Genomic DNA, 15,025 nt, shown 5'->3' with positions numbered 1-15,025 from the left:
GACAGAGGCATAAGCAAGTGATAATCATGAGTTCATGAAAAGGAAAAAAATAAAAGTCTTCATTTCTACTTAGCTCACAATACCTTCCTAATATCCTTTCTAATCTTCTAAGGAAATGTAAAAAAAAAAAAAAAAAAGAAAAGGAAAAAAAGTGAAAACTTTGATTCAAGACAACCAGCTTGAAACTTGAATTAATCCAAATGCACTAAATAAGTGAGCTCTTCCATACTTTAGAACATTATTCTTATTAAGCCATTTGTCAAACTCATATTCTGACATTTCATGTGAGTAACCATGATTTCATAATATAGAATTAAGTAGTTTAAGACATTGATGACTGTTTTGTTGTGTGGATTTGGGGATCTATAAACCCAAATCTTGGTATTTATTCCTATCCTTCTAAGGTCAAAGAGGGGAGAGAAAAAAGTACAGACCAAAAGCATGACCAAAATGCTTGTCCCTTGATAAACACAGCGCTTAAGAGTTCTTTGTATGGCTCATGATGGTCGAGGTTACTATATTAGCTGCCAAAGTGCCAAAGACTTGGTTCTTCTACATATACTATTTCATGGTTGCTTTGCCTTATTTGCGTTCTGACATAATACTCAGCTTCAGAACATTACAAATAGCAATCAACAAAATTAAAATGAACACAACCTTATAGCATGCTGAAATTGTGGTCGAGGGGAAACAAGTTCTCTGAGCAAAAGTGCATATAGAGCAACAGGGCTCTGTATTGTTTTAAAAACACCTACCCAGATGTTAAAGAAGGTGTTCTCCTTGTACACAGAGGAGGAAGAGTCAGGAAGAAGACCTCTCGTGCCATTTCTAGCAGGCATTTGTACATTTCACCTTGCTATTGTGAACCCATAGGTGATGGAATAGGAGCTGTTCATGCTTCATTCAAAATTAAACCTCACTTTCAAGGAAAGAGGAAAAGGGAATCATCAAGTACAGATTTTAAATTAATCTTACCCAGTGAAAGAAAATTTACAAACATATCAAGTTTGCTAAGAAAAAATTATCTTTCAAATTGAACACAGTGTAGTTTTTTTTTGAAGTCCACTGATAAATATAATGTACATAGACAAAACCAGATTCCAGTTTAGTTTTTCTTAAAACTGAGAATATAATGAAATCTGAATCTGTTATTTCAAATTCATTAGTCAAAAAAATCTTATACACACCTTACTCAGCAAAGCCCATAAGATAGTTTCAAAAGCACGTCGGCTAAATAACTTTTCTTTGGAATCATTCTTTTTAAAAAATACAGACCAACACTGGGGATTCTGACTTGGTAAGTCTAGGGCAAGACCCAAGCAGGTTTGGTTTTATTTTAAATAAAATGTTTTTAAATTTACTAGGTGATTCTGAGACACAGAGAGCTAAGTCTCAGAACCCATTGTTCTAAACTAATGGTTCCCAAAGTGTGGCCTCCAGACCAGCAGCATCGGCAACATTGGGGACTCGTTCGTAAGGCCCCTTCTGGATTACCACCCAGACCTACTGAATTAGAACCTCGCTGGAGGAGGGGTACACACTGCAGTTTAACAAGCCCTCCAGGTGATTCTAATTCATGTTCAAGTTTGAAAATAGCTGTTTAATTAAAAAATGAGTTAGGCCAAATTCATTTGTCTTATAATTACTAAAACAAAGCAACCAGACCTTTCAGCAGATTTTCTTTTATGGTTTCTTTATTCGACACGCAAATTAAAACAAATCTCAGAAATTTATTTCTCCCTAAAAGGACTAACAGCTGCTACCTCAGACATATTTCTATAAGCAATCACTCTGGCCACCTTGAGCTCAGCCTCCAGCTCCTTCCCTGGGTTAGGACAGAGGTCAGCAAACTTTTGCTATAAAGACCCAGATAGTAAAGGTTTTCAGCCCGGGGCCATATGGTCTCCATCACAGCCACTCAACTCTGCCATTCACAATGCATAAATGATGGGTGTGGCTGTGTTCCAATAAAACTTTATTTACAAAAACAGCTGTCAGGCCAGATTTGGCCCAAGGGCTATAGTTTGCTGACCCCTGAGTTTAAGAAATAATGGCAGACTTGTTGGGGGAGAGGGGTGTGGAGAGGAATGAAAACATACCATCCCTTACCCAAAAATGCACATTCTCCCATAAGCACAAACTTATCCAATCTGGAAGCTGCTTCCAGGCGAAGGAGAACAGACTATAAAGAAAAGGAGAGAAAGAAAAAGTGGTGTGTCTCATTTATAACTTATTCTCACAGAAATACTAATTAGGTGCATTCTGTGTGCCTGGAACCAAACATCAAAGCCCTACCCCCATAAACCCAAATCCAACAGAAGAAGAAATAGAAATTAGAAACAATGCCATGTGATAGAGCCAGACAATGAAATATTATTCAGTGCTCCAAAGAATGAGCTATTATGTCATGAAAAGGCAATGGGAAAACAAATGCATATTACTAAATGAATGAAGCCAATCTGGAAAAACTACATGCTGTGGGATTCTAACTATAGGACAGTGTGGAAAAGGCAAAATGATGGAGACAGTAAAAAGATGTGTTGCCAGGGATTAGGGGAGACGGTAGATGAATCAACAGAGCATAGGGGACTTTTAGGGCAGTTAAGCTACTGTGTAAGATACTATACCTTGAGATGCATGCATCATAGATTTGTCCAAACCCATAGAATGTAGGAAACCAAGAGTGAACCCTAAAGTAAACTATGGACTCTGGGTGATGTCAATGTGTCAATGTAGGTTCAACAATTGTAACAAATGTCCTACTATGGTGAGGGATGTTGATAATGGCAGAGGCTATGCCTGTGTGGGGGCAGGGAGTACATGGGAAATGTCCCTAAGGATCTTCTCAATTTTGTTTTGAATTTAGAAGTGCCAAAAAAAAAAAAAAGTCCATTAAAAAAATAATATTCCCAATGCATAGAGTGAAAAACAGATCTGATAGGACTATTAGTAGAGGGATATTAGAATGTAAAAAGAATTCCAGCGAGACATCTGATACTATACTGTTGTTCCAGTCATGACAGTTTGGTTCCATTAAGTCACACTACCTGACCCAATAATTCATGGACCTCAGCTCATGGTTTCAGGGTTAAGTGAACTAATTGTGTAATGAACCCACAGGGCTAGAGAAAGAAATGTGGTCCAAAGACAGGCCAAACTGTGTAATAGCAGTAATAATGACCCCAAACAGCATCCCCCTTCTCTCCCATCATGACCTGTCTTTGTAGGTGTCTTGCCATTAGGCTGTACATTCATAGAGGGCAAGTCCATATTTTATTCATCCTTGAATCTTCAAGAACTAATGTAGTATCAGGCACATGGAAGGCACAGAATAAATATTGTATAACATGAAATGAATAAATTGTCATTTATTGAGCGGCCCCTTAAAAAAAATACTTTAAAATTGATCAAATTGCTCTGGGAATATAGTAGAGATGACTGGCAACCCCCGAAGAAGCTAAGAAACAGCACTAGGTCTGGACCAGCGGGAATGAACAGGACTATGCCACTTGGAGAACAAGGAGAAACATATTCCAGGTAGAGGGAACGGTGGGTGCTGAGGCAAAAAGCTCAAGATTAAACATTCAGGAAACAAAGAAAAATCAACATAGCTGGACCATAAGGGTAAACTGGTGAGAAAAAGGAGATTAAAAAAAAAAAAAATGAAGGCAAATTGAGATGTACTTTATGCCTGAGAAGTTCAGAGATTATCCAAACATATGACATTGTACCATATAATCTGGAAACTGCCGTGATCAAACACTTAAAGGTAAAAAGCCCCAATAAATCACTCTTGCTGTAGCACAGAGGCCCAGAGAGGGGAGTATTGCAGGAGCAGGCTTAATGGACCCAATGAAAGAAGTTGACTACCAAAACAGTGACCAGTAGAATGGATAGGAGAAAAAAAATTGAGAGCCTTTTCTGAATTTGCATAGATATTCTTTCCTATTAGATGGGGAAGGAAGAGCTAAGGAAGATTTCTCTCCTTTCTCATTTGGGAGACTTTTACCTGAGTCAGGACACAGAGCAGGAGAAGAGAAGCAAGAAAGCTTGGAATACAAAGATAGACCCTATTCTGTTGTGGGTATGTTGAACTTCAGATACTTGGGGAAAGATAAAGTGTAGTCTCAAACGTTTAATCGTGTAATTCATATGAAACCACTCTGAAAGCTTAAAAACACAAAGCAAACTTCTAATATTTTTAACAGTAACCAATATATGATGCGCCTATAAAATGTAATGCATGTTGAAACCAGCGTAAGGGGTGAAATGGTCACATTTTTAGGGAAGCATAGAAGACTACTGCCAGATTGCCCCCCTACCACTAAGTACCTCTGGAAAGTGAAGGCCTATCAACAAAAACCTAGAAAAATAAATGTTTGGTCCTCTCAGCTGCAAGATTACTCTTGGCCCAGGCCACGGCAGGCCAGGCCTACCAAACTCACTGGGCTACTATTAGTGAAAAGATTCCAGAAACAGACAGAGGTTTCTAGTGCCCACGTCTTCTCAAAAGCAGGGACAGTGAACAGCACAACTTACATCTAAGGTCAAAGGGTCAAATTTGGCCTTCCTAACCCCAAGGGATGTCATGGTATTGGTTTGGGACATGGGAAGGGATGGTTTATTTTTTAAGATTATTTGAGAGCAAGTGAACACGCGGGAGGGGCAGAACAAGGGGGGAGGGTGGGGGGGGAGGGAGAGAGAGAGAGATTGCTCCTTGCTCAGACTCTCTACTGAGCAAGGAGCCCAAAGCTGGGCTCAATCTCATGACCCAGAGATCACCATTTGAGCCAAAACTAAGAATTGGATGCTTAACCAACTCAGCCACCCAGGCACCCTGGGAGGGAATGGTTTATTAAGACAGCATTCACCAGAGATCATAGAGCATCTGGGGTACAGTGAAATATTTAATGAAAAAAGAAGGGACTGACTCTATGGCACATAAACTAATCATTTCATTCAGATTTAGGGCAGACATTTTGTAGTTTATTTAAACCTAAAGATGTTTTATCAGAATATCCAGAATAAACTAGTTTCCTAAAAATAATATATTGGCTTTAAAAAGGATTCACACGATAGATATCAAAAATATTACATGTAAAATTGAGTGGTAAGATTGTGGAATATTTCATTTCTTTTGGGAACAGGTCCCTGTATTTTCTAAGTTTTCTATAGGACAGCTACCAAAAATAGTACAGAGATTAAGCTTGGGTGGTAGGATTATGATTTAATATCTTTGGGGACATTTCTGTGTATTTTTTAGGTTTTCTATAACAAAACTACGTTACTTCTGTAATCAGAAATAAAATGTAACTTGCAGAGGAAAGAAAGTCTATTCATGCTGGCTTCACCTCCACACCTCCTTAGCTCAAGTCACTGACACCTCCTGTCTGCAACACATCTTCCAGCTTTCTCTCTGGCCCTACGGTGCCTTCTCCCTTTAGCAGCCATAATGCTCCCTTCAAATGTAGAGTCCTCCAGTAGGTTCACTGCACTCAAAGAATTCATTCTCCACAAGACCCATCCACCTGGCCCTGGCCTATCCCTCTGATCTTAGCTCCTAATTTACCCCTCCCCCCAACACCTGTCCCTAATTCCTACCCACCCTCACCCCCTTCCACCGGCACACCTTTCCCTAACTCTCTCCCTCCCCAATGCCTTTCTCTGCCCAGCCACACTGCTTTACAGCTGTCTCTAGAACAAACCAAGCAACCAGGAACATGTCCTCAGACTTCACCTCCACACTGGTCCTGAATCAAATATTATCTCTTCAGAGAGGGCTTACCTGAGTGCCCTACCAGAAGACACATTCCATACTATTTCTTGGCCTGTGAAGAACAGCACTTACAAGGACCTGATATTTTTTTCCTTAGGAACCACCATCCCCTTGCACCATATTATAAGCCCTTTGAGAACAGGAAACTTATTCGTCTTGTTCAAACATCTGTCCTGAATATCACCACAGAGCTAGTCATATAGATGCACAATGAACTTTTGGTAAGGGGTAGGGGTTATCAGCTGGCAAGATTTTATTGCACATTGCCTTCAAGTTTATGTTGTGTTTGAGGAAGCTATTAAGATTGCGCATTTTCTTTCTCAGCACACCATGACATCACCGTTGCCAGATTGTGTGATATACTGAAGTAGAAGCAGAAAGTGAGGATTGAGTTATCATTGTTCCTTCGTATGCTTTTACGGGGGGCTCCTGGGAACTGAACTAAGAGATTCACCAGGTTAACTCTGCAATGGCTTACATTTTTTTTTTTACATGTGATATAACCAAAACATTCAAACACGATAATGCAAGACACTTCAAGATAAAGGAGGGAGTGGAACGTAGATATGTTCCAAAAAATGCAGATATTCAGATTCAAACTGGATTTGTACTCTTATCCTCCCATTGTTGAGCTCTTCAGCAAAAAACGATGTCACAGAGATACAAAACCAGGCTCATCCTCAAACCTTAGGATGTCTTTGTATTCCCAAATTAAGTTCCTAGAAGTGACAATCTGAAAGTTGCTGGCTGGGCTAAAAGCTAAGTATGCCCTTGAAATAGGCCCAGAATCCCTGGGATTTTGGACATAAATAGATCAACTAGTTTGATGTCTGGCTTTTTGCCTAGACTCCAGTTAATACTTGAGAATTTCTAGTTCTGTATGGGTACAGTTATCTTTTCCTTAAATTGCTAAAACCCAAGAGTTGCCCTAATTAATGGAAAACTCGTTTATTAAATCAAAGGCAATCAGTGACTGACACCTTTCATGCCATAAACATAGCTGATTAGCTCTTTTTAGACTGCTACAAACAATCTGATGGGAGGGATAGCTGAGAAAGTTCTATGTAATTATTAAAATGGAAACATTTCTGATCATGTACCTCCTCTCTTGAAAATATATGGGATTTATCCAGATCTAGGTTTTGAGAATCAACATATTGCAGCTGAACTGGGTTCGAATCCTAAAACTACTTGAGCCTATCTCCAAAACAGTGGCAGAAATAGAGCAGACAGTTCTTATTTAATAAAGGAAAAGACTGGAAAAGATCTATACCTATTAGGACTAAAGTTCTAGTACTATTTGATTGTTAAGAGGAAAAATGAAATTCATTATATTTCAAGTGTTTCCTTCACAAACTGAGGGTGTTTGTGACATCCTACCTGTTTTCTATCGGATATGGAAGAACCATGAACAGTGGGTAGTGAGACGGGGACAGGTTAGTAACAAAGGCTGTGATGGCCCCACCACCATCCTCAACTCTTCTAAAGGGAAATAAAGAGTTGCACTGGAATCCTCATCATGTGTCATGATTTGTCATAGTTGGATGACAGGGGAGGGGAGAGAAGGAACCGAATGGCCTACCTAACATCCAAATGTAGAATAACTTTGTTTCCTGTTTTCTTCTTCTTCCAACTGATCATTAAGACTCCCTTCTAGGTGATGGCTGAGAGTAGTTCTTAGTATTAGAACAAACTTTATGTCTAACTAGAACCGGAATGATCACTACTAATTAGGTAAGGGAAAAAAGCACCTCTCAGAAACCATTCCACAGAAAGAGACCAAGAACGAGCAGAGGCAGGCCTCAGATGATAGTTTTTCTCAGTAGAACCCCGGGTCTTTTGGAGCTTCTGAAAAAGGTGCTTCTTCTGTTAATTCCACTGAGGGACAGCTGGGTTTGTGTTCAGGTAGTATGAACCTGTAAAAATCAGAGGCCAGACTATTAACCTCAGAGTCCCTGGCAGCTTTTGTCTTGCCACAGGTCAGCCGAGAGTTCAGAACTCAGGGTGTCAGGAATGTATAGAGCCAGAATATTTACACGAGAAAAGGGAGGAAGGAATGGATTTCTCCCAGTTCCCAAGCTAGTAACGAGACTTTAAAGAACTTTATCCTTTCTGTAGAACAAAGCCTGTTGAACTCAAGGTAGTTGGTTCCAGTCCCTACAAAATAAACTAGAGATAGGAATTTTTAGGTCTGGGCAACCTTGATCCCTCACCCTTTCTTACTAGAAGTTGTTCACTTATTCATAGTTAAATGGGCCCACAAGTGAATGGATCACAAATACCTGTTATGTTAAAAAAAAAAAGAAGGCTTTAACTGGGGGTTGTACGAAAACAATGAATCGTGGATTACTGCATCGAAAACTGGTGATGTATTGTATGCTAACATAATAAAATAAAATTTAAAAAAAACGAAGGCTTTAGGGGAGGAAGAGAATGGATGAAATAGGTGGAGATTAAGACACTTATCATATTGAGCGCTGAGTCCTGTGTAGAATTGTGGAATCACTATATTGTACACCTGAAACTAATATAACACTGTATGTTAATCGTACTTGAACATAAAAACTTAAATATAAATGACTAAACATCAAGCCTCCCCAAATAAATAAAAAGGCCTTAAAAGCAATAATCTGTCCAGAAATTCTAACTTTTTTCCAGTCAAGTATTTCCATTAAGTATTTCCTTATCTTTTTCCTTCATCACTGCAGGAGTTATATTTTTTTCAGTTTGGATCCTTTGCTGTCTTAGAGAAATAACATACTGTTTTTAAATGAGTTGTTATTAATAAGTTTATCTTTAAATTGAGGAAATAAATCTAACAGCTGATTAGAAAGAAAACATTTCTTTTTGCCCCATTTGATTACAATCGCTAAATGTTAGGGAATACTTGTAGACCTACTCTTGCTTAGTAGGTTGGGGTTTACTTGGAAAAGTGATCCTTTCAAAACCTCCAGCTGAATTAACAGTAATGGAAACTGTAGCCACTATTACATGTCATTTTGGACAATTTCTTGGTAGTGCAGAGTTTACATTTATTTGAATACTCTAGGTTCTGAAAGCCTTTTTCTTTTATGTGAAGATCCATCTGAAGATGTTGACTCCAGCTTTCATCAGAAATATTAATATGCAACCACGAAGTTGATTTACATGTTTACTTTTTAGCTGATGCCTCTGTGGAGAAGCTATCCTGCTCAAGACCCAAAGGATATGAGGGGTGCTAATTTTTTTTTCTTTTAATTTGGGGACTCCTATTGATCTCTCGGGAGTTAAACCCTGAAATTTGTTTTTACAAATAACCAGATACCCGTAGTATGAACGTTACCTTTCTAGTCAGTTGAAGTTCAATGCTGAGCAAGGTTGATGTTGAATTTTATTATTCTCTCTGGGCTGTAAGTGAAATCAATCATTTCGAAAAGACTGCCAATTATGATATCCATTTGCCTATAGGGTATAAAGTATCTTTCCTTAGAATATGCCAGGAATTTTTTTTAAGTACTTTTAACCTCATCTTGTAAATAGAGACCTAAACTTTACCAAGCAGGTCGGGGACAGGGTTAAGAATAACAGAGGTAATAAAGAACACTATTGCTTACTTCAACTTCATCCCTGCAAGGATTTTTAAATCACACAAAAAGTCCTGTTTTTCAGTCTCCGTGCGTGAGAACAAGGCTAATAGTTACAAAACCTTTCCCAGCTGTGGACTTCAGCGCTAGCAAAAGCAATGAAAAGAGAAAAGCATGCAAAAGGAGCCCTCCTTACCTGAAGTGAAAGCAGAACACCAGCTTCGTTACAACTGTAACCATCCTTCCCAAGTCAAGAGCCGGGAATGCCAGAGTGACAAGAAGTCAAGAAGGAAGCGAAGATTGGAGCGGCTGCAAGAATCTTCCCAGGGTCCTTTCTCCCGCGACACACCTCCTCTCTCAGGCTCAGAAGACAAGAGGCTCTCACTCGCCCTTCACGGTTAACCACAAGCCTGTCATTTCGGCTCCATCACTCAGCAGCTGCTAGAAGCACCGGGCTGCAACGTGCACACCGGGGGTGCTGAGCACGAGCCCCGCGCTGAGCAGGCGGAGTGCGGCCCGGGGAGCCCGGGGCTGCGCGGCCACAGCTGACGATCCTAAAGCCGCACGTTACTGGGCAGAGAGCAGCTTTCCAGGAACGAGGACCAGCTGCGGCACAGCCCCGGCGCTTCCCGGAGCCCAGGGCAAGCTGGAGCTCGCGGGGAGCTCAGGAAGCGGCCCGGCTACTGAGCATGCTCGGCTGTCCCCGGCGCGGCTAGGGCCTTTCAGCCGGTGACTTGTCTTCTTGATTTGAGAAAGGGAGAACGGAGAAGTGTGCGGAGGGTGAGATTTAGTGGAGGTGATTTCTTCAACGTGGAGATGACCTTCTCCCAGCCCCCCACCACCACCCCCCCCAAAAGACATTGCATTGCAATTAGCAAATATTATTGATAGGTTGATGGAGATGTTTAGAAGCTATCACTACTGTTTAGTCTTTCTGCACAATTAAGTTGTCTCTGGGGTCAAGTATGTAGTGTAGGCAGTGAAAGGATTTTTATCCTAGAAAATCACTATCACTCAAAGATTCGGTATGAAATTGCCTATATTTGAAAGTCTGAGTAAGCAATGCGTCATGAATCAGTTGATATATACATAATGAAATCTGCCTAAACACGATGACCTTCTTAAGAAAAACAAAGTGTGCAATTTTTGAGATTTAAATGTTAATTTATATCATAATAACTCACATTTTGAAGTTTAAATCTTTCAGATGGCAAGCTTCAGATACCAGGGAATGTTGCTTATTCAGGACTGTAAACCAAATCCTTTATCAGGGCTTGGTAAATGACAAGTACTCCATAAATGCTTGCAAGAGAATGAATTGTGGGTTGATCTGTAAATGGCACAGGAAGGCTGAAGTTCTTGAATTTGATATGAACTCTTGACCTTCTTAGCTTTGTGTTTTGGGCTGGCCAAGTACCTGAAAATAGGAATACAGTTAATGTCTGTCATATAAGTGTCCAACACATAAACAAATTAGTTTTTAAATATGATTTTCATTTTCGTGTTGTTTTGCGTGTGTCCCCTTTCCTTCTCTTTCCAGCCCCCTAAGATAACTCTTTGGCAAGCTGAGCCAAACCCAGAGCATGTTCTTTCTGCTACTGTTGAAACCAGGGACATTGACTCTCCATGGTTTGCAGATAACAGAATTATTTCATTTTGAAAAACTTCAAGCCAGTCATTCCTGCCAAGTCTGTGGAGGGTGAATCCAAGAGGCGCTCATGGCTGAATGCTGGGCCTGTGAGAATCCATAAGAACGCATGGGTGAGCTGAGAGGTGTTTCTCAAATCCTTACCAGGTGTTGCCTTGGCCCATTGATCTAATCCCCTAGGCAGGAAAATTTCTCTACTCCCCCTTCCTCCATCCTCTGACTGCCTTCTATTCTCCAGTTAAGACTCAGTGCCTCCTGAGTGCTTCTGGAGTCCAGAACATTTCCTAGCTCCCCTCCCAAGTGCCTCTCCAGTGCATACATTTATAACCACACTTCCTGGATTGTCCTTAGCTAAATCATGTCTCACCGACCACCAGCTGTGAATTCTTTAAGGACTGAGACAATGCTGGCTGTTTGCATTTATATAATTGTACATTTGCAGAATTACTGGTTTTCACATGTTTTCAGATTAGTTGAGGCACCCTAGGGAGTCCTTCTAATTGTACTGATTAATTACAAAATTGGTGGAGTTAAATTAGGGACATTTCCTAGAAGTGATTCCAGAAGGAAAAATAATTTTTTCAATCAAGTCAAAGATTTCACAGCTGGAAAGGAAGATGTAGGCCTATTTGTGCAGACCTGATAAATACAGATAACTAGGGTAGAGCAGTTTGGTCTTTAATTCATGCTTCTCTATCCCAAATGGAAATAATTTGAATAGAAATAATTTCTCCCCAGAAATGAGCCACTTTAGTATCACTGCCACCATCAGTGGTTACCTAGAAGAAGCCTGTGGGGGTAGGTGGCTTGAGCAAAATGCTGTGTGACTGTCAAGGGCATAAGAGCTATGGCCTTAGTCAGCTATGCTCCCTGCAGCTAGAAGGGTAGGACGCACTTTCCCATGGCTGCCATGCTTCTTATTTATCACTCACTTGATCTTGTCCTACATTCTATTTGTCGTATAGATGAGTCTCTTCTTTACTAGATTATAGACTCCTTAAGGCTGGGAATTGGGTCCATCTTTGTCCCATTGTATGTTTCACATAGTAGGATCCCAGCAGACTGTTACTCGTTACTCAAGCTGAATTATAGAATATGTGGCCTCAAACTTCTGTATTAATAACTCCTTACAAAAGTAATAGGGAGTGGGACACCTGGGTGGCTCAGTCAGTTAAGCATCTGTCTTCGGCTCAGATCATGATCTCGGGGTCCTGGGATTTAGCCCCGTGTAGGGCTCCCTGCTAAGTAGGGAGTCTGCTTCTCCTTTTCCCTCTGCCCCTGCTCGTGCTCTCTCTCTCAAATAAAAAAAAAAATAATAAGGAAGTAATAGGAAGAATGCCTGTGCTCTCTCTCACAAATAAAAAAAATAAAAAAGTGATAGGGAGAATGCTCCCCTAAAGTCCATGAGAACTTGCTTCCAGAAGATATCAAATACTATTCCATGATTAATATTTTTAAAATGAACAGTCTCAGTTCCTTGTCTACTAAACCCTGCAGGTCAACGAGTCTCCACACAGAAGCCATACTCTGAAACTTCAGGGTCCATGAGGAAGTAAAGTTGAGTACTGGCTGATTAATGCCCTATTTTTCACAAACTCAATCCCCAAGGCCAGTGGATTCCTGAACTTTTGGGTTAAATTTATAATGCACTTTGGTTCTTGACTGGGAAAATAAATTTCTCTGGCATGTTACACTTTGTACTATTTCCTCAGCATCCATTTTTAGGAGATATGAGAATGGACCTTTCAGGTACCTTTTCCAGATAAAAATAAGTTAAGTGATACCTCTTTCACCTTCCTGCTAATGAGCTTTCTCCTCTTTGTGTCCTCAAACCACCCCCTCCCTTTTAGCTCATGTAAGCTTCCTGTTGCCTCATTGTCTTTGGAACTTCATGTCTGTGTGGATTCCCCATATGTACACCTATTAAATGTGATTTTCTCCTGTTAATCTGTCTCATGTCAATTTGATTCTAAATCCAGCTAGAAGGACCATAGGGCAGAAGAAAATTTTCCACCCTGACAACCCCTGGGCTGAGGGAGGAAGGAGGCCCTCCCCAAGCCTGGGATTTAGCCCTCTTTGGGACAGCTGTTGCCCACTGGATGGTAAAGAAGTTTGCTGGTTTTGCTAGGCCAGAACTGGTCCACAATCAGTAAGCTGAGGCTAGCGGGCATGAACTGTAGGGGGCTGGGACTCCCAGGCTGGAGCCTTCCTGCAGCAGTGCCAATGGGCTAAGGCTAGTTTAGCGATTCCTGCATTGCCCACTGGGATACTGATGACACTTGCTGGGAGGCTGCCTCCAGAGGCTGCTGTTGAACAAAGCTAGACAGATAGCAGCTGGACTTACCAGAAAAGTCACCTGTAAGAGGTGTGGTGGAACTCTCCGAGCACCCCCACAACACAGCTGAATCCATGGGTGAGGGTGTGCCACTGAAATTCCTGATCTCAAACTAGCTGGAGTGACTGTAGAACTCATCCAGAAGCTGCTGCCTGGAGATGGGGAGCTGCCGCTGGACTGCCCCCTGGAGAGCCTGCTCAGATGACTGCAGAACTCACCCACTAACTGCCTGGGAGGTACTGCTGTACTTACTGCTGGAAAGCCTAGGGCAGCACTTGGGGGAGGTACTGCAAAGACTTTCATGGGGATGCTGCTGAAACCCACCAGATGAGAGCTCCACTTAATTGTCCTGCATGCCAGCCCAACACTGCGAGAGCACAAACTCTGGAATGCTTCCAGGAATCCACAACCAGGAGGGACCTCCCTATCTCCTGCAGTGTCCCTCCAGCACCCTCTACTGACAAAGCTTAATAGATAGCACGAGACAAATGTTTCCGTGTCACAAGCAGGCAATGAAGGATGGATTGGGAGCTGAAAGGCAATAAATTAATAACTGACTGGCACTGTGCTTTTGTCAAAATCACTACTTTATATTGAGATTATCTCTTTATTCATTTATCTCTTCCACAGGCAGCTGATGAGTAAGTGTCTCAAAGGTAAGGATAATTTTTATAGTGTATGTGTAGCATAGTGCCTGGCACATATTATGTGTTTAACAAACATTTGTCAAAGTGTGGTACTGCATATATAAATATCACATCCTGCACTAAAAGGCTCACTTAGTCTGACAAGCACTGGGTCTGCCCAAATTTAGTTGGCGCGAAGGGAGACCATTACTTCCATTGTTTGGAAACTTGCAATAGTGGTAATTGACACATTGCTCATTTGTAAAGTCACCATTTTCTAAAAATGGGATTTTTGTAGTCCCTAGGAATTTTGGTTGGGGTTGACTGACTGGAAATCCTCCTCCGTGAATCACTAGAGAGAAAAAAACCTCTCCTTTTTAGAGGCAGATTATTCTATGCAGAAATTTCCTGAGAAAAGGAGAAAAGTAATTATACTTGTAAGCTACATGATGTCCACCTTACATAGACTCTTGTAAAATGGAAAAATAAAAATAAAATGATTCAAATATATAACAAGTTCATTGTGCTTAGGCATATGCATCAACAAGATCCATTTTTTGTGATGTTGTAATTAAAAGACTAATTTCATCTTATGTTGAAGATAGTATCGGCACTCAATGAGTCTGGGAGTTGAATTGAGAGATGAATGTGCTTAGTCAATATCAAGTATTAAATCAGTGCCTCCTATAGAATAGGGACCAAAGTATAACTAAGGTATGGACTTAGTTATTACAGTAATGAAACCCAAAAATACAATTACTAAAAAAAGATATAAATCAGTTTCTTTCTCGTGTTATAGACGTGGGGTAGACTCTGCTCCATAAAGTCTTCCAAGACTCAGGTTCCTTCTTTCTTGTTGCTTGACCGTTCCTTAGGCCTACCATGTCCCCGTGGTAGAAGGTGGCTCAGTTGCAAAAGTCAGACCATGCCTCGCTCTCACACTGACTGAGGGATGAGTGAGAGAAACAGCAGTTGGTTTTCATTAGTCCACCCAAAAAGCCACCTTTTTGTAAATGATCTCTGCAAGGTGAGTGTTTTTATTCAGTTCAATGGCAAAGTAAGGATACCTTTATTTTC

At 40.8% G+C, this 15,025-nt stretch overlaps 1 protein-coding gene across 1 annotated transcript in view; it reads right to left on the bottom strand.

Annotated features, from left to right (window-relative positions):
- ARHGAP18 (Rho GTPase activating protein 18) overlaps positions 1-9,874 on the bottom strand; it is a 188,689-nt gene extending 178,815 nt beyond the window's left edge. The window contains exon 1 of the mRNA XM_027601476.1: positions 9,536-9,874. Within this exon, the coding sequence (XP_027457277.1) occupies positions 9,536-9,579 (44 nt within the window). The 5' untranslated portion in view covers positions 9,580-9,874. The remainder of the gene's footprint in view (positions 1-9,535) is intronic.
- Between the last annotated feature and the right edge of the window lie 5,151 nt (positions 9,875-15,025).

This window comes from Zalophus californianus, chromosome 7, assembly GCF_009762305.2.
Source record: "Zalophus californianus isolate mZalCal1 chromosome 7, mZalCal1.pri.v2, whole genome shotgun sequence".
In the NCBI taxonomy this organism is placed as follows: Eukaryota; Metazoa; Chordata; class Mammalia; order Carnivora; family Otariidae; genus Zalophus; species Zalophus californianus.
This window is presented reverse-complemented; position numbering and strand designations above follow the sequence as displayed.